The sequence below is a fragment of the Lycorma delicatula genome, chromosome 10, assembly GCF_047948215.1.
Source record: "Lycorma delicatula isolate Av1 chromosome 10, ASM4794821v1, whole genome shotgun sequence".
NCBI classification, from domain to species: domain Eukaryota; kingdom Metazoa; phylum Arthropoda; class Insecta; order Hemiptera; family Fulgoridae; genus Lycorma; species Lycorma delicatula.
The window spans coordinates 60,885,700-60,910,443 of NC_134464.1; the positions used below are offsets into that span (position 1 = coordinate 60,885,700).

General features: G+C 33.0%; 1 protein-coding gene and 1 long non-coding RNA gene across 3 annotated transcripts in view; one reads left to right on the plus strand and one right to left on the minus strand.

Moving 5' to 3' along the window:
• LOC142331105 (uncharacterized) overlaps nucleotides 1-24,744 on the minus strand; it is a 222,281-nt gene that overhangs the window by 52,325 nt on the left and 145,212 nt on the right. The window lies entirely within an intron of this gene.
• LOC142331258 (uncharacterized) lies at nucleotides 89-23,056 on the plus strand. Of its 2 annotated transcripts, XM_075377022.1 has the most exons (7): nucleotides 89-246; nucleotides 6,982-7,054; nucleotides 9,393-9,445; nucleotides 11,624-11,659; nucleotides 13,747-13,864; nucleotides 16,768-16,841; nucleotides 22,833-23,056. In XM_075377022.1, exons 1-7 carry the CDS (start codon nucleotides 190-192, stop codon nucleotides 22,938-22,940), a joined length of 519 nt encoding a protein of 172 aa, XP_075233137.1. In that variant the 5' UTR covers nucleotides 89-189; the 3' UTR covers nucleotides 22,941-23,056. The 2 variants fall into 2 exon arrangements, with proteins under 2 accessions (XP_075233137.1, XP_075233138.1); XM_075377023.1 differs by lacking the exon at nucleotides 16,768-16,841.

A 24,744-nucleotide genomic window follows, 5' to 3' on the forward strand; every position in this document is an offset into this window, starting at 1 on the left:
AACTAAAAAAATACACCTTTCAAAAATAAAACAAACAAAAATGTTTCCAAGAATATTTCCTCCACTATACCGTATATAAGCAACTACTTCTGCATATAAATACAGTATTATAGCAGAAGAGTTAAAGTAGGGTTTTTTAGGTTTTCACGAGAATAAAGTTTATAGAATCTTCATAAAAGAAATTAAAAAATGAAGACCATATTTTTTATTTCTGCAGTTATCTTTCTGAGTTTTCATGGCAGCAATGTAAGTAAAACAATAAATGTAATTAATACAACATTAACAATGAATTATAAATTATAATTAATATTTTTTAATTATTATTATTAATTATTATTATATTTACAATGAATTATATAAATTATAGTAGAAGATACATAAATATATATACTCGTGTAATTCTTTAAAAACAAAGAATTCCGGGTGTTCTGGGACGTATTCCTCAAACTTCAGGTGTTAATTCAGGAAACCAAAATGAGCAAAAATGTTCATATCAACATATCCTATTTTACTTTGTTTTCCTTCTGGACGCCATTTTTTGATTTTCAACAAAACAATTATTTCTTACGAACAGGTAAGCCTACGTTTAATTGGCCTAATCTAAGACTAATATCTTTTAAAAAAAAATAAAAAATTTTGAAAATGTCACCTTCAAAATGGGGGCCATCTTAATTTGTTAATCTTTGTATTTATTTATTACATCAAATTTTTACTTATAAAAAAGTATTTTATTTTGAACAAAATGACATCTCATTTGAAAAAAAATCCCTTTTGTTACGCCGGAAGGGGGAAGTAGATTTCATTGGTGTTAAGTAGAGGATAAAATAGATTTCCACCTTAAATTAAGAAAAACTTCAAATTTACACAATACGACAATGATTGCATGTGAAAAACTGTTTCGCATGTTTAGCATACGACAAGCCCATCTTCTTAGAATTCAGCAAGATTTTGGTCATTCCTTGCCGTAAGGGTAGGACATATCAAAAATTGTTTCAGACAAAGGTTTTAGGTAATGTTTAGAGGACTAACTGCCACTTTAAACCGATTCGATACTGTACCTACCTATTAAGGAGGTATGAATTTTTTTATTTTCAAACCCAATTTTTTTCCACCTCTGGACCAATGGTTGGTGATATCAAAAAGCTTTACTTAGATAAGTTTTAGGCCCTTATGCAAGCAATAGTAGGAACTTTAAACAAATTCGATATTTTACTTAATAAGAAAGTTATAGCGATATTTTGTTTTTACGAAAAAGCCCCCCTCCACTTCCATTCCCATGGTCCGATTTTGGCGGGTAACTAAATGGAATGCGATTTTCGGACGAGTTCCTTTTAAGGAACAATTTGAAAGTGATTGGCGCAAAATTATGGCAACTATCGTGTCCACAAGAATTGAAATATACGTGTGTACGTTTCTGTATATATATATATATATATATATATATATATATATATATATATATATATATATAATATGGTTGTTTTTGGGTCTAGGGGATGAGAAACGAGAAGATATATCGAAACTTTTCGGAAGTGGAATTATGGTACCCATTACAATACGTAGCTTTCTTATGAAATCTACCTAACATATAGATCGTCCAAAAATATAATGAAATAAACTATTTTATAATTTGCGAGTTTTACCCATTTACAACCCCTTAAAATTGGATAATACATTCCGTTTGAAAAATGGATATTTTAAATAAAAATAAAAACAATAATTTACTTTTAATTATTAAAGATTTTTTACTGATTTTGAATAAAAGTCCATTTAAAACCACGACCTCGTTTATATTAAACATCGGACATTTAATTATTAAATATCACGTCATTATTTTCAATTCATTTAAATATAAAGCGATACATTGATATTAAAGTGAAACCTGCTCTATCCTATTCGTATTGTATTATAATATTAAATTTAAACATGTCTTTCATATTATAATTTATTATAAGCGTCCCATTACACGGGCATTATTCGTATTTTTTTAGAAATTTTGTTTTTATAAGATAAGCATTTTTAATATTATGACGTTCTATTAAATGAAATGTTTAATCTCTTTAATTTTTAAATAATTTCAATTTTTAAGTAGCAAATGTAATAATATTTTTTATTACTTTAGACCGGAACACTAATTTAAAATTCTATTTTGTCAACGATAGAATATATACAACAATAAATATATTAAATATATCCTTTTACTTCAGGGTTATTATCTTTTTTCTGTTTAACCTTCGGAACTACCGTAAGGTATTATTTCAGAGGATGAATAAGTATGATATGTCTGAATGTAAATGTAGTCATATACAGTCTCAGGTCGACCAATCCTGAGATGCGTGGTTAATTGAATCCCAACCACCAAAGAACACTATCTAGTATTCAAATCCGTAAAAACATTATTCTTGCCTTTGCAAGATAGAACTCTCGACTTCCAAATCAGCTGATTTGCGATGACCAGTTCATCACTTGACCAACTCGGTGGGTTTACCAATTAAGCCTGCTAGCTACTCTTTAAGATCTGCGAAATCGAATTGTTACAGCAGTGAATTCAATAACCAGGGACCCGTTACCAATAAAAATAATTTGGGACCAATTAAAATAATTAACTATTATTTATAAATACCGATTTTTATATCCTCGTACGAAATAAAGAAAGTATTGAGATCGCAAAAAATGTCGGTTTTCAGATTTCAATGGAAATTTCCATTTTGACTAGTTTCGGCGTGACGTCTGTACTTACGTATGTACGTATCTCGCATAATTCAAAAACGATTAGTCGTAGGATGTTGAAATTTTGGATGTAGGACTGTTGTAACATGTAGTTGTGCACCTCCTCTTTTGATTAGAATCGACTGAACCTAACGTGTGCAAAAAGCCCAAAATCCAAATTTGTTTGGATTTTGGACTTTTTCTTAACTGCACAGTAATAAGCCTTCATCGAGAGCTATTCAACAATATACCACAAGTGGTACTTACTTTCACTGGTTCCCAGAAATATAGCCAAATGAAATTTTAATTAGTGAAATATTTGGATATTACAAGGGAAAGGCATATCGGTACGAATCAGACTTCATCTCCTTTTTATTTGAACTTCTTTATTTTTTTAAATTTAAATATATTTATTAATAATTATTAATCTCTGATTGTAAAATAAAAAAAATATTACGAGTTATTAACGAAATAAAATTTTATGTAGTTTTCATTTAAAAAAATGTGTTTATTTAATTTAATAGCCGTACAAGAAAGTTATGTGGTGTCCACATTCAATCAAATATTCAGAATAACGAATTAATTTTGGGTCTCATGAGTTATCCGACCACCAATATAAATATATAAAATAAAATAAAAAAAATATAAAATATATATGATGTGTATAAGGTTGATAAAAGAAAAATAATAAGTAAAAAGATAAAAATATGTGTGATAACAAATTAAACTATTAATTTTTTATCATATAATTATCCTATTTTGTAAACACCGTTATCCGCTGTTTAAACCTAACCTAAAAACTTTCTTTCTTTTTGTTTGTTTAATTACTTGGACCACGGTTAGGTATTGCTTCAGAGTATGAGATGAATGATTTGTAGCGTGTGTGAAAATGCCTAAAAATACTACACCTAAAAAAACCTTAAGTTAGGTTATTATATTTAAAAATAACTAAAAACTAAATGTAACATATAAAAAACAATAACTAAAAAATATGGATTTTCTGAAAAAATATGCTATTAAAAAAACCCTGTAAATGAACTGAAATGCGGGTATTGCAAGCGGTAGTCTTATAACTCGAAGACCTTTAATTTTTAACAAAAATATCCAATTAATATTTAATATGCCAATTTCTGTATTTTACTTTTTAACGATCAGAATTTGGCAATATTTTACGCTAGGAGTACATCGAATTACTCAAAATTGTTATATAAAATTTTGAAACATTTTAAATAGACTGATTTTTTATCGTAAAGAGCGTTTTTATTGTAATTTTCCCGCTGAATTTTTATAAAGTAATTTTTCTTTATAAAAAAAACCCTCTTAAATTTGGAAACAAGACTTAATTTTACCAGAATAATTGAAAAAAATAAAATTCCTATTTTTTAAATTAAATCATTCTGTTAATAGAAAGCCATTAAAGCCTACAAAGAGAGCAACATAAAACCGAACCCATAACTGCTGCAGAATCGGTAGATTATGTTGGACTGAAATTTTAAGAATGATACGGATAAATTAAATATAAAGACATAAAACGTAATTTAAATGTTGCAGTTACTTTATTGTTACAAAAGATGTTCAAAGTGACCACCCTGGGCATCGATGCACTTTTGTGCTCAAGAGATCATATTGAGAGTCGTCTGATGCAAAACGTTGTTGTCAATTACATTGATTTTTCGTTGAATTTCCACCTTCAGCCATCAATATTGTGGGGATTAGATGGATAAACGAGAGAGCTTATGTAGCCACAAAGGAAAAAATCGAAAGTAGACAACTCTGGGGAACGTGGAGGTCGTCGTCCTCTGCTGACATCTCGTTCAGTTGTGAAAGCTTTAATGAAACGATTCAGTGAAACGTTTGATGTGTGATAGCTTCTTCCGACTTGTTGGACGAAGCTGTATTCTTTTTCATTATCAGTTAATTGTTCATAGAATTCTTCGAAAATTGTGAGGTAAACTTGTGTATTGACGGTTCGGTCAAAAAATATTGATCCCACTATACTATTACAGGAAATGGCACACCAAACACCAATTTTTCTCATCGAGAAGTAGATGCTCGAATATCTCGTGAGAATTCCTCGCCATCCAATACCTCATGTTCTGCGAATTAACATGGCCGGATATGTGAAACCATGCCTTGTCTGACATGAAATAAGACGTCCGGACTATCTGTCCAGCTACAATGTTTTCGAGAAGCGATCTGCAATAATGAAGTCCTTTCGGCTTGTTTGTCTCCTTCAGTTGTAACGCGGTATGGTTTCAATTTTAATTCATGAAGTATTTTACGACAAGATGTGTATTTAACACAAGATTGTTGGGATAATTTGCGTAGTGATTTTTTTGGACTGGCAGTAATTCTTTCAATATCGCCAATGGCATGTGGAGTCCTAACGGAAGGTTGCCTACTTTGTTTTGCATTTGAAACCGAACCTGTTGTACATTACTTTTTAACTAAATCGTGTATGCTACTCTTCGATGGGGTACAGGCCCATTTCGGAATATTTTTCTACGAATACTTGACGTGACTTTTCAAACGATCCGGAACAAATTTAGGCCTCAACTATAGCTACCCTCTCCTGGATTGAATAAGGGATTTTACACAAAAACAACTTCTTTCTTTTTCCAGTTTAGCCTCCGGTAACTACCGTATAAATAATACTTCAGAGGTTGAATGATGATGATACGTATGAGTGTAAATGAAGTGCAGTCTTGTACATTCTCAGTTCGACCATTCCTGAGATGTGTGGTTAATTGAAACCCAACCACCAAAGAACACCAGTATCCACGATCTAGAATTCAAATCCGAGTAAAAATAACTGGTTTTACTAGAACTTGAACGCTGGAACTCTCGACTTCCAAATCAGCTGATTTGGGAAGACGCGTATACCACTACACCAACCCGGTGAGTTACACAAACACAACTGTACTCACAATACTGCACTGCAACAAAACGTGTACTGCACTGACACGTAACAACTGACAAACGGCAGCAACAATCAGTAGTAACATCTACATCCACTAGTCGCGCTAGTTGTGTGAGAGTCTTTCATAAATAGTGTTGGATAACGGTTTCATTATGAGTTTGGTGTTATGTTGCTCACTCTGTATTATTTATAGGTGTTTCATATCGATACAACAGCGTGCGCCCACACACACACACACTCCGTGGCTCACCCAAACTACTTTTTTTAAATTTATTTTGCGATTCTGAGATTGAACTGCTCATGCTGAACCGAAAGACGTATACATCAGTCTTTTAAGGTTAAATCGATTATTCTAGATTTAAACGGGAAACATCTAAACTACCCAACATCGTTAAATTATCGAAAGTTATCGAAAATTAACCGAATAAAAATTAATCTTTTAAGATACTTCTAGAAAAGAAATATCGCTCAATTTTTTATATGAATAATATAAAGATTATAGGGACCAGACATGAATCGCAAATCATTCCCGAAAAACAGGATAACGATTCTCATGCAACTGAGAAAAAAATGCCATAAAATAATGGATTTATACCATATTTACTAAGAAATGTAGTTTCGTTGCCGTTTTCAATTCGAGACGAATTATGTCGCTCGGATCATCAACCGAAGCCTAATAGAATACGAGTAATCCTGAGTTATTTACGAGTGACAAGTAAACTCTAACTCTGTTTCGATAACAGGGACTGGTTGGAGCAATAGCGATTAATATAATTAATCTTAGAGGAAGCAATTCTGATTAGACGGTTCTATTTCAGGAGCTTTAGACACGTCATAATTATAAGAAAGACTAAGACAAACGGTTCATAACAACAAATTAATCTTCCTCTCGCTCTTTTGAAACATTATATTAAAATTCGCTGCCTCCACTTTGTAGGAAAAGGAACATGTTACTGTAGAATAACTAAAAAGCCGTATAAAAAACAGAAGACTAATTTTGGAATAACAGTGCCTCTTTATTTCACGTTTTGTTAATTAGCGAGTACGTAAAAAAAGGCGCAAACAACCGCGTTAGTAATTATCGTCCACAACGTTTTTTATGCACTGTGAAAAAAAACTTGTAAACAGGAAAAGTAAGCAACAGTATAGGAGCGGTAAAGTGTACTAAATGAGGAATAAATAATAAATGAAGATGAATATAAAACTCCAAAATTCCGAAATCCGAAAATTAATGGTGATATAGTAATGCTAACTTATTTTGGAGGGGAAATTGATGTGTAAAATTATATTCAATTATTCACCCAGTAATAACTATTATCACAAAAAATTCAATTATTTAATTTTTGTTTTAGGCACGGTTACCAAAACATTTCGAAGAAAAAATGCAGAGAGGTTGTGCCGATGAAATGAAGAAGCTCACTCCAGGTAAGATAAATATCATTTTATTTGCCAGAAAATTATAAATAAAATTGTCATAAAGAACAGGTATATAAAAATAAATTTTGGGTCACTTACAGCAATTAATAACAAGTAACTCTTACAGTTTTTTCCTACACCTGTTTAATATACTTTTGTCACGAGGCACATCCAACCGATAGGACAGTTTGTGCGATGCTTTAAATCTTCACTAAAGCGACAGCTGTTTCTATTTTGCGCCTCAAATCGAGTAGATCATAGGTAATGGAGCCACATATAAAAAATCTCACATTCTTTGGTGTGCAACGAACAACTAAATCGAATCAACCCGACAACAGAATGATAGCCGGGAATATTGCCTACAAATCGAAATTATCGTCCACTAGGTTTTTTATGCACTGTACTAAAAAGTACGTAAATGGAATCTTGAAAAAAAAATTTACAACAGGAAAAGTAAGCAACAGTATAGGAGCGGTAAAGTGTACTAAATGCGTAATGAATAATAAAACAAGATGAATATAAAAATCCAAAATCTCGAAATCCGAAAATTAATAATGTAGTAATGCTAACTTATTTTGGAGGGGAAATTGATGTCTAAAATTATATTCAATTATTCATCAAGTAATAACTATTATCACAAAAGAATTCAATTATTTAATTATTGTTTTAGGCCCGATTATCAAAATATTACACAGAAAAAATCCAGAGTGGTTGTGCCGATGAAATAAAGAAGATAACTCCAGGTAAGATAAATATACTTTATTTGCCAAAAAATTATAAATAAAGTTGTCATAAAGAAGAACAGGTATATAAAAATAAATTTTGGGTCACCTACAGTAATAAATAACAAATAAAAAGATAGAGTAACTCTTACAGTTTTTTCCTACACCTGTTTAATATACTTTTGTCAAGCGGCACACATCCTACCGATAGGACAGTTTGTGCGATGCTTTAAACAACATATCTTCAGTAATGGAAGCTACAGCTGTTTCGATCTTGCGCCTCAAATCGAGTAGATCATTGGTATGGAGCCACATATATAAAATCTTCTCAAATTCCTTGTTGTGCAACGAACAACTAAATCGATACACATACTTTTTGACTGTATAGAAAATTTTCTCATCATCTATTTCTGACCATTACCAACTTTAAAAAAGTAATTTTTATCAAGATTTACTTACAAAGCACTCCTATTACCCGTTGTTAGTGGACCTGCGATGATAATGATCTGGGTCGTTTCTTTATTGATTTATTCACAAAATAGGAACTCTAAGTAAATTTCTAAATTTTTTAATTAACTTTACATCGAGTTGATCCAGTTTACTAAAACAACGAAATAAAGATTTCAAACTCAAAAACATATTAAGACTACATTAAAAACGAGATAGCGTTATTTATATTATTATTATTTTTTTTTTTAGTAATGTGTGCATCGACTTATGTGAATATCGGAATTAATCAGGACATGTAAGCCTTAGGAATACATATTCAAAGGAATGTGGATCGGTTCTGCTGAACATTTGGATTCTTCGATATGAATCCCCCGTTTTAGGAACGGGGGAAAATGTTCCTTAGGTAACATGAGCCCGTTCTCGATCGGCTCTTTAATTCTTTAAGAAAAATAAATTATTGCAGCGTATATTTAATAAAATAATCGAAAAAAGTAATCGTAAATCATTAATGTACAATTTCTATTTGGTTAAAAATTCCACAATTTCAGAAGGAATTGAAGACATAATGGGCATCCGCTGCACGAAGGAATCCTATAACTTTCCTCTGGGAGGAATCGTTTTGGCAGTACTGAATCTTTCTCGACAACAATCACTTTGCCTTACGTCAACCAGTTCTTCCTCACTTTCATATCTGTGGCTTTATATCTAACCCTGCTAGGTTCAAACTAAGGATAGCGAGACGAGCAGTGGATCCGAGGTATAGTTCTGGGGGAGCGGTTGCTTCTGAATTGTTTTAGGAAATCTTTTCGGTGCCGCAGAAGGATTTAATTGCTGAAGTAACTATTATCGAGCCGGCAACACTAATCGATTCTACAATACAAATAGAAATAAGATTTTAAATTGTCAAATCAAGAATCGTAAAAAAAGCTGAGAGCCATTTCACGGGTTTTGAAAAAGAAAAGTTAATTCAGTGGGTTTTATGATTATTAAAGTGATTAAAATCGAATATTTAATTAATTCATACTTCTTACACTATCTGTGTGTGTGTGTGTGTGTGCGCGCGCGCGTACGTGAGGGTAAGCGAATTTTAATGTAGTTAATGTTTTCTATCATATAACAAATAGGTTATTATTTAATACTAATTTTTTTCTATTATTATTATTTTTTTATTGCAGAGGAGAAGAAGATAATCGAGAATGATGAGTTGCCGGTTACTGAAGATGGAAAGGTAAATTAAATATACTTCATAATCAAATAACTAGGAAAATTACAGGATTTGAATTTCCTTAAAATATTAAATCATTCATTTCCCTAATTTGGGGAATGGGGTTATTTCAATAACAATTGAAATAACCAGGATATTGTGGTAAGCCAAAATACGGGTAACCCTGCCGATAGCATTACTATCCACTTCTCGGAATACTTATACATGGTCTAAATTACATGTAAATGCTCTAAATTTCTTTCGGAATTCAACTTTCAGAGTCAAGTGTTCATGGAATCGTTGGTAAAAATTAAATTATGTTTTCAATATTGAAGAATAATTTAAAAGAGAAAAAGTATCTAAAACTATAATTTGTAAACACTAAAATGTTACAACCAAGAAAATTAACCAGAAGGTAAAGGAAGGTAGAGGAAAAAAATAGAGTCGGAGTCGTCGCAGAATATTTCCCGTCTTAAAAGCACAGCGAAATAAGCATATTTTTACAATGCAGTTTACTGATATTATCTACGATGTCCGTAGAAGTAGGAAGATAAAATGACAAAATTCCATGTCCTTATGTTAATAATTAGCACCGCGCGAATTATTGGCTTGCTGAAAAATTTTGCGGAAAATAAAATACAGTATTTCTAGCGATAAGAACCTCTTTTTTTAACTTTCTAAAGATAAACGGAAATTCAGTGATGCGTAAATTAGTTAGGTCATTCTTGTAAATAGTATACAGGTTTAATATCTTAGATTACAACGCTATCGATTTAAATGTTTCCAGCACTCTTATGACATAAAATGAAAATATGGAATCTTTCTATTCAGATTTCTCGTTCTAGATGACAGGTTTAAAGTTATTTTTATAGAATTACGGATGCAGTATACATTTAGGGAACATTTTTTTAGTCGTCATTTAATATATTAAATTATACACAGAAATTAGAGAATCGATGGTTATGCTGTTTCAAGTTTTGAATCATATTCGAAAGGAAAACAGATAGTTTATCAAATATAGTTGGAACAACTTGCTAGCGTCTGTCACAATGAGAAGGAAACAAACAAATATATATATATATATAGTCGTATAAATATGAGATTTATGAAATCCATCTTTAATTCACGACTGAAGATTTTATGACAGATTTTATGTTACGTCTTTGTAACAAATTTAATGAAATTAGAAGATTACAGGATATAACTTTAAACCTCTAGGACAGGATGGTTTGAAAGACATAATTTTTGAATACATTAAGTAAGCATTTACGATACGTTTCGGTAATATAATAACTGGAGCGAGTTCGACTGCCTAAGAAAAAATAGTTACAGCTCTATTCAACTCGTTAGAAAAACCATCTTCTCAACTGTACTATACTAACTAATGGAAATGAAAGTTTATACTAACTAATGGAATTGCCATTATTTCCAGTTTAGTACACTTTTTTTTTTTGGTTGATATTATTTTAATTTGAAAATCTCATTAAGAACTCTCATTGGCAGAACTTTTGATATTTAACGAATGGATGGTGGCTGTGCGCAATTCTTTGCGAATTTCCTCAAAATATGGATTTATTTTTAATAATTAAATTACAGATGGGACTTTATTGGACTATGAGGGTAATCAATAATACAGCAAAGATTGATGCAACACAAAACAAAGCAGAATAAGTAAAGTTAAAATACGCAAAATTAAAATGACTATTTGATGCTTATTTGAATGTAATCATCTTCGTCGACAGCGATTAATAAAGGTGGTCAGAAATACTACTGAAACACAAATCCTTTCTATAGAATTACTATAAAATAAGGTAACTTATATTTAAAATCTGATGGATGGATTTTTTCGAACGCTTCACGAATCTAGAGCAGGTTCCTCGGTTCGGAACGCGTTCGAATTCTTATGACGAATATTTACGCAGATGTATTTACATGTTACAACGGCAAGGTATGTATCGAATAGTACCCGACAACAGAATGATAGCCGGGAATATTGCCTACAAATCCAAAGGACAGCAAGTTCGGCTGGCCTCGAATGTTAACCTCTAAGATGAGAGGCTACTGCTAACCGTTTCCATTATTCTGACACGCTATTACGGATAACAAATCAATAAGTTATGTTAACTGACAACTCTCTTAATAATACAGTATATATTAAATGTTTGTAAAATATATAAATTTTAATTTTGTATTTTTTTACAGTGTTACGTCACGTGCGGTCTCCGTCAAATTGGCAGTGTAAGTTACATACCAAAATACTCAAGTTATAATTTAATAAAATACCACTATAATTTTAGCTTACATTATTTTCATAATGATAAAATTTTGAATCCTTTTTTTATCACTAAATCATACCAGTAACTTTTTAAGAAAAGTAAAATTTTATTCGTACTAAAAAAGGACGTTTTAAAAAGATTATATAACGTAAAATACCCACGTTTAATAAAGTCGTAAATGAAGACAAACAACCTTACAAGTATTCTCAAGAAAAATAAGCCTACATTTTGGCGCATTTACAAGAATTGAGAAACTGAACTTGTTCCTGTTGATTTTTTTACCTGATCGAACAAGAATTTATAATTAAAAATTCTAAGCCCGTCGAAATGCAAGCTATAAAAAAAATCTTGCAAAAATTAATAAAGTTATTAAGGTTGTTGGGTTATTTTATGTTTGCACACCACATGGCTGGTTGTATGGGAACTACCACTGCTAATGGTAGTTCAATAATCCACTTAACTTGGTATGTAGAGCCCCATGCACTCTACTATCCGAATCCGTATGACCGGAAGGTGTCCCTAGGGGACGATCGACGAGCGACGACTCCGAGGAGCCCCCGCCGCCCACCACCGTAAGCTGGTGTCTCCCTTGATCACCCGTCATCGAACTCCACGTCTCTATAGATACGCATGTGCTCAGCTTGCCGTCGCCTCTCTTCATTGACCTTCTCTCGTATCATTGATGTGATCGTAGTCAAGATACATTCCCATTTGTTGCTATTGCTGAGCCTTACCTCGATTATATTGTTGGCCCCCCCTCCATACCCTGATCCTCGAGCACTACCCTATAGTTGCGCCATCTAGGACGAAAGAACACCAGATGTTCTGCTTTATCCAGTCCGCCGCAATCGACACAGCGACTTGAATGGCATCTGCCTATCCTGTACAGATTGTCCCGAAAACATCCATATCCAGACAGGAACTGGGTAAATTCGTAGCCTGTGTTACCATGCTTTCGTTCCACCCAGTTCCTGACGTCGCTTATGATACCATATGTCCACCTTTCTTTGTCCGAACCTCGTCATCTGTCACGCCAAGCCATGTAGAGACCGTCAATTGCTTCCTTTCTGTACCGTCTAGCCTCTATTGAAGCTCTCGTTTGCGCTTGTAAGTCTATGGGCGGTACTCCAGCTATAACCGATGACGCCTCGGCGCTGATCGTACGGTACCCTGCGATGATATGTATATTTAGCCTACGTTGTTGCGTAACCAAACGCCTCACGTTCCTGGCCCAACATTTACTTGGAAAGTATTTTGTCATTATTATTCTAACATATACAAAAAATAAAGAAAAAATAATATCTCATTACCTACGTATTATAACGAACGCATAAAACACAGCACCTCTTCATCAATGTCTTTAGGTACGTAATATAACTTTAGGTTCTTTAGCTTGCCCTTTTCTACAAATTTAATTTTGGCGGCTATTTGTTCTTCTTCTGGCAAGATTGTAACTGATATCTTTATGTTGACATTCTTCATGTCATTCCTCCCGTACCGGCAATCGATTCCCATGCTGCCCATCAACTGAATTTTCTAAACTTTGGTGAGTAATATTTATTTAAAGCAGGAACTCTGCGTGTTATATCAATAATATAGATCAGAACATTAAATAACTTATAATTGTTTACTAAAGCAGAGTATAACTTTTAAAGAGCTATATTTTAGTAACATCTGATAGAAAAAAATTAGGTTTCTATACTGTATTAGATATTAGTTAAATATTGTAACCATGTATCAGAGAAAACACGTGGAAAAGTTTTTTAATATAGTAAATATTTTATTTTTTCTAAAATGAACCCTGAACAAAACGTAAACCAAAAAACATATAACCGTGAAAATCAACAAAAAAATTTAAAACCTTATAAAAATAATAAAAAATGAAGTTTTCCTACAAACAATATATATTGAAAATTATAGAAAAATAGATCCAGATAATTCTAAGTTTAAATTTACAATACAAATAAAAAAAATTGATCATATATTTTATATAAAACATATAATATTTCAGGCAAGTAGGGATAAAAATGGTAAATTTTTTTGTTACAGGTGAAAGATGACAAAATAAATATAGAGGTTGCTTTTGCGAATTTTGAAGAGCTTATGAAAAATAAAACCATAAAAGATATAATGATTTCAATTGCATCAGACTGCCTAAAAAAAGAAAGTAAGTAATCTATTTTCATATATTAAAGAATTTTTAGACTGCACCGGGAACATTTGAGTCACTATTTCTTTATAACCAAGTAATACAAAAAATTCAATCAAATAAGAGTAAAAAAAAGGCTTTTCTACAAAAAATAGATATCAAAGAGAAAATAATTTAAACTAAAAAGTAAAAAAAAATTTGTTTTCACGAAAATTACTTTTTAAAAAGTTTTTATATTTTTGCATAACTAAAAAGAAACGCGTGGTGCGCGCTCTAATTGTAAAGTCGAATATGAAAGCGCGCCCCTCGTATTTTATTTTAATCATGCATAAATAGAAAATTTTTTAAAAGTAATTTTCTTGAAAATAAAATTATTTTTTTAGTTTGAATTGTTTTTTTTTTATTTTTTTAGAAAAGCATGTTAATAAAATTGAACTTTTTTTCCTACTTTTTAATCACAGTTAAATGAAATTCTTATCGAATTTTACATTAATAATATATATAATTAATTAATTATATTTTAATTCTTTAGCAAAAAAATAAGAAAAAAAAAATTATATGCAGTTTTATTGTATATTATAACCTATAATTAGTTTTCATTATTATACCAATTACTTATAATTAAACCAGGTGATCAGCGTACTTAAATTTTAGACGGTATTACATCAGTTATATTAAAATCGGTTTCAACAGCCACCTTTTTTTTTCTTCCTGTTTAGTCTCCGGGAAAAAACGTCACGTATTACTTCAGAGGATGATATATATGAGCGAAAGTGAAGTATATTCTTGTACAGTCTCAGGTCAACCATTTCTGAGATGTGTGGTTAATTGAAACCCAACCACCAAAGAACACGGATATCCGCGATCTAGTATTCAAATCCGTATAAAAGCCTTTACTAGGATTTGAACGTTGGAACTGTTGATTTCGAAATCAGCTGATTTGCGAAGACGCGTTCACCAGTAGACCAACCCGGTGGTCTTCAACAGCTACCTGATCTATTGATACTGAATCTACATCCCAACCCCGTAGGGGAAGACACCCGCCTAGTGACGTTCCGGTCGCCACAATACCCCCGTTTCTTGGGGCCTGTTGTGCTTTAACGGGAGTCGTCTATCGCCCTCTGACTGACTTTTTACATCTCATAGTAATAAGCCTGGCATAGTTGGGATGACACCGATGCAAATACTGAATGTACAGTCAAAATCAATCGGATCGATAGCTACATCTTATCGCTTCAGCTCCCTTCCCCAAGGTGTTCCCCTCGTACTGTAAATAAAACTAGCCCCACGTCACAGCTTCGCCGCGCTATTGCGTTTTCTGTAGCGGTCGATCTTTTTATTTTATTTTTATTAATCAAGTAGCCGGAGGCAGGTGCAGACAGTCACACATACAGTAACGGTGGTAGCGACTGTGGTAGTTAAGTCTCAGCGTCGAATACTTTCGTACCCCTTAAAATAATTGGAAATAAAAAAAAACCCTAAAATGGTTTTTAAATATTTATTTGAAGAGTATTTGCAAGAATATATCTACTGAATATTTAATTTACTACAGCCGGGATCGGGAAAATTTAGAATCATTGTTCAAAAACGTTTTTACATTTCGTTATCCCCTTTCAAGGTCGAATTAAAAAAAATCTAAAAATTGATTTATTGACATGAAGATTACAGTCACCAAAAATCTGGTTGATTTTTTTTAATATAAATATATATTGATTCAATAATTATTAACCCGTGATTGTAAAAAAAATTTCAATTCAATGAATATAAAAACAAAAAAATGAAAAAAAAATTATTAGTGAAATAAAATTTTATGTACTTTTAAAAATGTGTAAATTTAATTTAAGAGGCATTACATATGTGTATATATAATATATTTGGTGAAACATCTGATTATTTAATATTAATTGAAAATTATAATTTAGAATCGTATTATTTTTGAATTTTCTTAGCAAATTTTTACAAAATTTATTTAAAAAAAAATCAATTTATTTAATTATTTGACAGAAAAATAAAATACACTTTTGAATTGTATTCAATTTAAAGTGATGGTAGAACATTTTTTCCACTTGCGCGTAATATTCACAAGATTTCTAGTGTGTCGTATAAATAAAAGTTAATAATAATTAAAGTATTCCGTTTAGTAAACTTCTGTATACTGGCTAGAAATATTACTTTTGACCTTATGGTGTAGAATAATCATTTTTATTATAGGATTATTTGGTAAACAATTTATTTAAAGAGTAATCAAGGGACTTTTACTCTAACCTAATATTTCAGGTCAGATTGTTGAATTAATAATTGTATACATATTTGAGTTAATAAAAATTAATAATTTAGCAATTTTGTAACTGTCAACTTTTATTAAAGAATTGGTGGATCTAACTTTCAAATGAAACATGTTTAAATGAAGTACAGAAAAAATGTGTATATGTAATTTAATAGACGTACAAGGAAGTCATGTGGATCCAGATCAGATATTTTTTTTATCCCTAACAAAAAAACCCTTTTTCTCTTTATATAATTGTATAGATAAATAGAAATAAATTAAATTAACAATGTGTAAAATTTCACCATCGTAAGATATCAGAAGTGAGTTTAATTAAGATGCAAGATTTGAGGACACAGTTGGACCATTGTAAGTTACAGAAAAGTATATAATAAATATGTATTTAATGCCTTCGCGTCGTCAAATATATATTTTTTTTCTACGCTGAAGGCGAAACGGTAGGGCATATTTACAGCTATTGAAATAAATGACTTAAGAAAAGTAAATATTGGCCGAAGATGCTTTATACTGATGAAATTTCGAATTGTAACTAAGTATGCAAAATAACTTTATTCATTTTTTTATTTATTTAACATTTAGTATTAACACATGTAATAATAAAGATATAATTTTAAGTTTTAATTTTATTTTTCAGATAATTTCGTTGCATACAGTGGTTGTGAGCTCGGATTTAAGTTTATGCAATGCTTATTTAAAAATAGTGAATTTGTAAGTATATTGCTAATCTTTACATAAATTTTGAACTCTACTCCCCTGGGCCGGTCCGACTGGTTGGTATTGCGCCACCCAGGGGAGTGCCTGTTCTACTCTAATGGGCCCTCCCTCTGCAACCATATCGGAGAGGTATCTGTTGAGAGCCAGACTAAGGAATGATTCCTGAAAGAGGGCAGCAGCTCTTTCAGTAGTTGTTAGGGGCGTAAATCACAATGACTTAAACGGCCATATCAACATCACTCAGTCCTCTGAGTACTGCGCAGCTGAAAGCAATGGAAAACTACAGCTGTTTTTTTTTCCAAGAAAATGTGGCTCTGCATTTTCAAAAGCAATAATGGAGGCGCCTTCCTTGGTAAAATATTCCGGAGGTAAAATAGTCCCCCGTTCGGATCTCCGGGTGGGGACTACTAAGGAAGGGGTCACCAGAAAAGTAAAAATAACATTCTACGAGTCGGAGCGTGGAATGTTAGAAGCTTAAAAAAGGTTGGTAGGCTAGAGAATTTAAAAAGGGAAATGGATAGGGTAAACGTGGATATAGTAGGAATTAGTGAGGTTCGGTGGGAAGAGGAAGGCGACTTTTGGTCGGGTAACTTTAGAGTAATTAACTCAGCGTCAAATAACGGGCAGGCAGGAGTAGGTTTCGTGATGAACAAGAAAATAGGGAGGAGAGTGGAGTATTTCAAGACGCATAGCGATAGAGTCATTGTAATAAGGATAAATTCAAAACCTAAACCGACAACGATTGTTAACGTCTATATGCCTACAAGCGCCCATGATGATGATGAGGTAGAATGTGTATACGAAGAGATTGATGAAGCAATTAAACACGTAAAAGGAGATGAAAATTTAATAATAGTTGGAGATTGGAATGCAAGCATTGGAAAAGGCAAGGAAGGAAATATAGTGGGTGAATACGGGCTGGGCAAAAGGAATGAAAGAGGGGACCGACTTATAGAGTTTTGCACGAAGTATAATTTAGTAATTGCCAACACCCAATTTAAAAATCATAATAGAAGAATATACACTTGGAAAAAGCCAGGCGATACTGCAAGGTATCAGATAGATTATATCATGGTTAAGCAAAGATTTAGAAATCAACTCGTGGACTGCAAAACTTACCCTGGAGCAGACATTGATAGCGACCATAATTTGGTGATAATGAAATGTAGATTGGGGTTTAAAAACTGAAGAAAAGGTGTCAGATGAATCGGTGGAATTTAGAGAAGCTTGAGGAAGAGGAGGTAAAGAAGATTTTTGAGGAGGACATCGCAAGAGGTCTGAGTAAAAAAGATAAGATAGAAAATGTAGAAGAAGAATGGGAGAATGTTAAAAAGGAAATTCTTAAATCAGCAGAAGCAAACTTAGGCGGAATAAAGAGAACTGGTAGAAAACCTTGGGTTTCAGACGATATATTGCAGCTGATGGATGAACGTAGAAAATATAAGAATGCTAGTGATGAAGAAAGTAAAAGGAACTATCGGCAATTAAGAAATGCTATAAACAGGAAGTGCAAACTGGCAAAAGAAGAGTGGATTAAAGAAAAGTGTTCAGAAGTGGAAAGAGAAATGAACATTGGTAAAATAGACGGAGCATACAGGAAAGTTAAGGAAAATTTTGGGGTACATAAATTAAAATCTAATAATGTGTTAAACAAAGATGGTACACCTATATATAATACGAAAGGTAAAGTCGATAGATGGGTGGAATATATTGAAGAGTTATACGGAGGAAATGAATTAGAAAATGGTTTTATAGAGGAAGAAGAGGAAGTTGAGGAGGATGAAATGGGAGAAACAATACTGAGATCTGAATTTAAGAGAGCATTAAAAGATTTAAATGGCAGAAAGGCTCCTGGAATAGACGGAATACCTGTAGAATTACTGCGCAGTGCAGGGGAGGAGGCGATTGATAGATTATACAAACTGGTGTGTAATATTTATGAAAAAGGGGAATTTCCATCAGACTTCAAAAAAAGTGTTATAGTAATGATACCAAAGAAAGCAGGGGCAGATAAATGTGAAGAATACAGAACAATTAGTTTAACTAGTCATGCATCAAAAATCTTAACTAGAATTCTATACAGAAGAATTGAGAGGAGAGTGGAGGAAGTGTTAGGAGAAGACCAATTTGGTTTCAGGAAAAGTATAGGGACAAGGGAAGCAATTTTAGGCCTCAGATTAATAGTAGAAGGAAGATTAAAGAAAAACAAACCAACATACTTGGCGTTTATAGACCTAGAAAAGGCATTCGATAACGTAGACTGGAATAAAATGTTCACCATTTTAAAAAAATTAGGGTTCAAATACAGAGATAGAAGAACAATTGCTAACATGTACAGGAACCAAACAGCAACAGTAGCAATTGAAGAACATAAGAAAGAAGCCATAATAAGAAAGGGAGTCCGACAAGGATGTTCTCTATCTCCGTTACTTTTAATCTTTACATGGAACTAGCAGTTAATGATGTTAAAGAACAATTTAGATTCGGAGTAACAGTACAAGGTGAAAAGATAAAGATGCTACGATTTGCTGATGATATAGTAATTCTAGCCGAGAATAAAAAGGATTTAGAAGAAACAATGAACGGCGTAGATGAAGTCCTACGCAAGAACTATCGCATGAAAATAAACAAGAACTAAACAAAAGTAATGAAATGTAGTAGAAATAACAAAGATGGACCACTGAATGTGAAAATAGGAGGAGAAAAGATTATGGAGGTAGAAGAATTTTGCTATTTGGGAAGTAGAATTACTAAAGATGGACGAAGCAGGAGCGATATAAAATGCCGAATAGCACAAGCTAAACGAGCCTTCAGTAAGAAATATAAGTTGTTTACATCAAAAATTAATTTAAATGTCAGGAAAAGATTTTTGAAAGTGTATGTTTGGAGTGTCGCTTTATATGGAAGTGAAACTTGGACAATCGGAGTATCTGAGAAGAAAAGGTTAGAAGCTTTTGAAATGTGGTGCTATAGCAGAATGTTAAAAATCAGATGGGTGGATAAAGTGACAAATGAGGAGGTATTGCGGCAAATAGATGAAGAAAGAAGCATTTGGAAAAATATAGTTAAAAGAAGAGACAGACTTATAGGCCACATACTAAGGCATCCTGGAATAGTCGCTTTAATTTTGGAAGGACAGGTAGAAGGGAAAAATTGTGTAGGCAGGCCACGTTTGGAGTATGTAAAACAAATTGTTAGGGATGTAGGGTGTAGAGGGTATACTGAAATGAAACGACTAGCACTAGATAGGGAATCTTGGAGAGCTGCATCAAACCAGTCAAATGACTGAAGACAAAAAAAAAAAAAAAAAGGGCCCTCCCACCTACCGGCTATATGTCCGGCATGGCAGGTCGGCCCACCGGTCAGTTCTTTTGAGTTCTTTTGCCATCCGTATACCGCCACGTCAATACCATGTATTATCGTGTCGTGGCGATTGGGTCTTTTCAGGTCTTGATATTAACCTAACGAAAACCCTTGAGTCCCCAGTGGATCATCGGAACTGACACACCTCGGCATGTCAGCCCTCACCACTGAGGCTGTCCACCCTGCCCTATGCTAAAGTTTAAAATCCTAGTCTCCTCTCATTGTTGGTTTTCTGCATAAGTATTCATTTGATGACCAACTCAACTTTTTTCCAAGTTTCTTCACTGTTTAACATGCTATTGATTAGTCTCCCAGTTCCATCAGATGACAGGTCAATACCGTCTGTCTCTTCCCTCCATTTATGACATACAGGGAAAGTATGTTCGACATCATCATCACAGTCACAGTACATACAGGCTGCAGTTTCCCTTCTACCGACTCTATGCAGATAGTAATTAAAACTACCGTGTCCTGTAAAACAGTGTGACGTGTAAAAGTTTATTTCACCGTGTTTTCTACGTATCCAGTTCCTTAGATTGGGGATTAGCTTTCTGGTCCTGTCTCCAGAGCCTGCTATGCTCCATCTATCCTGCCATCTCTCTAGTAGCCTATGCCTCGCTTCATGAACTTCAACACCTTGATCTCTTTCGACTCTGAAATGAGCCATAAGGTCGATCGGAGGCACTCCTGATAAAACGCATAACGCCTCATAGGAGACTGTCCTGTACGCGAATACCACGCCAATCAACAGTCTCCTATGGATCCTAACTAAGCGTGCCAAGTTCTTCTTTATCCGTACTGAAAGCCACCATATCGGGACAGGATATAATATCGACGACATAACCGAGGACACAACAACCCTCCTTTTAGACGCTTTAGGTGCTCGTTGAGAAGTCATAATAATATTAAGAGATTTAGTCATCTTATCAGCCCTACTACAAACCTCGTGTATGTGTTCCGTAAATGCACCATTTAATCTATCTGTTTCTGCTATTACTTGTTCATTGACCTTGATATTTAGCCGCTCAATGATCCTTCTGCCAGTAAATGTAATAAAATTACATTTACCAGTATTTAGCGTTAGATGCTTTTCACATAGCCAACCATTTATTATCTGCAATGTCAAATTGGCCTTTTCTTGTGCCTCCAATTCATGCCTGTCACTCGCCAAGACCACCAAATTCTCGGCATAGGTCATAAATTCAACCCAAGCAGGATAGTCTAGATTTAAGATCTCATCGAACGTTAAGACCCATAATAATGGGCCTAAAACTGAGCCCTGGGGCACTCCACGGTGTATATCTATCTCCATTTCTCCTTCTTGCGTTGCCACCTTGCATTTACTTAAGGATTTAAGTTTCTTTTAGACTAATAATTACAATTAATTCTATCATTAATTTTATAGATATAAAATTATATAGATTATATATAGTTTAGATTTTAATGAAATTTTGTACAGAGATTTGTGTATAAGGGGCAATTTTTTTGGTAAAGTATTGGGGGGGTTAATATTTCCAGACTAAACATGATAAAATGCTAGATATAATAAATAACCGCTATGTTGATTAAGGTTATGATATCCCACAGTTTTTTACGTTCAAATTTTTATGGTTATTAAAATCTTAACCTTTCAATTTAAAACTGGGACCAATAGGTGCTTAGGGTATGTTGGCCTCTTACCGAAAGAATTATCGTTTCGAGGTAAGAGCATTTGTATATTCCATTTATCTAGTTCAATTGTTAAAATTTGATTTAGAGTCGCTATACTTTATGAATACTTGTATATTTTTTAAATAACTGGTTTTTATATTCATAAAAACGACGCAGGTCTTGATGACATAAACCCACCGAGTTGGTCTAGTGGTGAACGTGTCATCCCAAATCAGTTGATTGGAAGTCGAGAGTTCCAGCGTTCAAGTCCTATTAAAGTCAGTTATTTTTATACGGATTTGAATACGAAATGTAGATATCGGAGTTCTTTGGTGGTAGGGTTTCGTATAACCACACATCTCAGGAATGGTCGAACTGAGACTGTACAAGACTACATTTCATTTACACTCATACATATCATCCTCTGAAGTATTATCGGAAATAGAATTTCCGGAGGCTATACAGGAAAAAGGAAATGAAGGTCTTGATATATATATATATATATATATATATATATATATATATATATATATATATATGTCATTATAATTTTTTTGATTGTTGTTTGTTATTCTTTGAAAATAAACATATCGTTACAATATATCATTTATTATAAGTAGGCATTTAAAACCTATACCAATCACCGAATAATTCTACGTTAAATACAAAAAAATCCTCTAAATCTATTCTTGGGGTGATTAATTTTCAATACATATTTAAAATTTATCAAGAATTCTCGGTTCAAAAAAAGATTTTATAAAAAATGATTGAAAATCGGTCTGGCTTATAATAATCAACTTAGCTTTATAATAATTAAATTAGCTTTGAACGAATTTTAAAAGTCCTGCTATAGCAGCTCAGAAAAAAGATATTTACCTAATAATAATGACATATCTATCTAAAATATCAAAATACAATACGCAAAAATAGTATTATATTTAGATTGATTCTTATTCTTTTTATTCGTTTCAGGAAAAGGTGAAAGATTACTTGGAAGAAGAATATTCGCCCAAGAAGAATGCAACCCAAGAAGAAAGTAAAAAATCATCCAATATAAATATGAAAGAAGATTTAAAATAACATTGCCATAACAGAATGAAATATTTTGTAAATCTTGTTAATATTCTTTGATATATATATATATATATATAACAGTAAAATAAAACCTTTTCAGAAATAAATAACAATATATTACACATATTTTTCATTGTTTCTTCGCCAATCCATAAGGTATTTTTTAAGAAGCTGTTTCATGTAATACAAAGTTTGGGGGAAAGTTATTTTTTATTGCAGTAACTAGTTTCAGCGTGGGAGGGAGAGCATAGTGGAATGTGACCTTAACTTGTATTGGTTGCGTTTGATTCACCGTTTTGCTGCCGTTGCAACCGGTCGTTGCTCACCAGTCGTAAAAATAAAACTTATGAGTAATTGTGGTGTTTTCGTTGTTAAAAATGACAACGGGTTGAACAGAGAATCTGCATTAAATTTTATCAGAAACTTGGTAACACATTATCAAAGACAATAAGAAAGATTCAAACAGCTTTTGTGAACAAGCTACGGGTGTTACACAAATTAAAGTGATATCGCCGCTTCCAATACGACCGAACATCTGTTAAAAGTGACGTATATTCTAGCAGAATTTCCACCAGCCAAAATTCCGAAAAAATTGAGCGAGTTCGACAGACCATGATGAATAATCGTCGAATAACAATTAGAGAGCTTAAGATGAAGTAGGAATTTCATTAGTGTAACTGATTTTAACGGAAAATTTTGGATTGCGGCAAGTAGCAGAAAAATTTGTCCCAAAACTTTATTCTCATGAACAAAAGGCAAAACGATTACAAGTAGCACAAAACATGCTGAAATGTGTTAATATTGATTTTATGAAGAAAATAATAACCAGAGATGAATCATGGATCAATGGCTATGTCCGTGAGACCAACACACAGTCATCCCATTGGAAAACTCCAAGTTCTCCGTGGTAAAAAAAGCCAGGCAATCCTCAAGAAATATGAAGGTCGTGCTGACAATCTTTCTGATTAACAAGGGTTGTCTTTGTGATTATTCCTCATGAGAATGGTCTTGAACAAGAGTATTAAATAATTGTTCTTCGTCAGCCAAGAGACCCTGTTCGACGCAATAGATCAAAGCGTTGGGAAAATGGCAACTGGAAAATTAATCAAGACAACGAACGCTCTAGCCCATGCGTCACGACGTCTCCGGAAATTCTTTACAAAACACGCGATCGAACGAGTTCAAATAGGCTCCTTAGTCACCAGATATGATTTCCTACGATTTTTGGACCTTTTCTGAGCTTAAAATTCTTCTTAAAGGTAAGGAATTTGAAAATAGGGAACAAACAGAAAAATTGCGCCAAGAGGACTTATGAAGGTTACTAAAAATCCTTCCATCATTGGAATAAGTCTGTTACATCTACTTTGAAGGGGACAAGTCACTGAAATAAGTATGTTTGGATACAACCGTCCCGTCAGCGTCGCGATATTGTGTTGGGGAGAATAAGCGGCGAGGCCGCAGCAGCGTCAGAAAAGGGCTAGAAACTATATGACCAAAATTAAAACAGGGCTATTCAGACAAAAAGTCTATAATGGTGATGAATCCGGTCTATTTTTTTTAAACTGTCGCCAGAAAGAACCCTTCTCTTTCAAGGCGAAACATGTTCGGTAGAAAAATTATCAAAAGAGACTAACAGTACTAACTGCTACAAATGAGACCGGAACTGACAAAAAAAAAAAAAAAGTTTGGTTATATTGATAAGTGCTAAACCCCGATGTTTTAAAAATTTGACATCGTTTCCTGTTGTGTACGAAAGTAACAAGAAATCTTGGATGACAAGTGATATCTTTACGTCTTGGTTACGAAAATG

Coding starts and splice junctions, on each gene's coding strand:
- LOC142331258 (XM_075377022.1), top strand. CDS start 190: ATGAAGACCATATTTTTTATTTCTGCAGTTATCTTTCTGAGTTTTCAT. Junction 11,660..13,746: donor GTCTCCGTCAAATTGGCAGT/GTAAGTTACATA, acceptor TTTTTGTTACAG/GTGAAAGATGACAAAATAAA. Junction 16,842..22,832: donor TATTTAAAAATAGTGAATTT/GTAAGTATATTG, acceptor TATTCGTTTCAG/GAAAAGGTGAAAGATTACTT.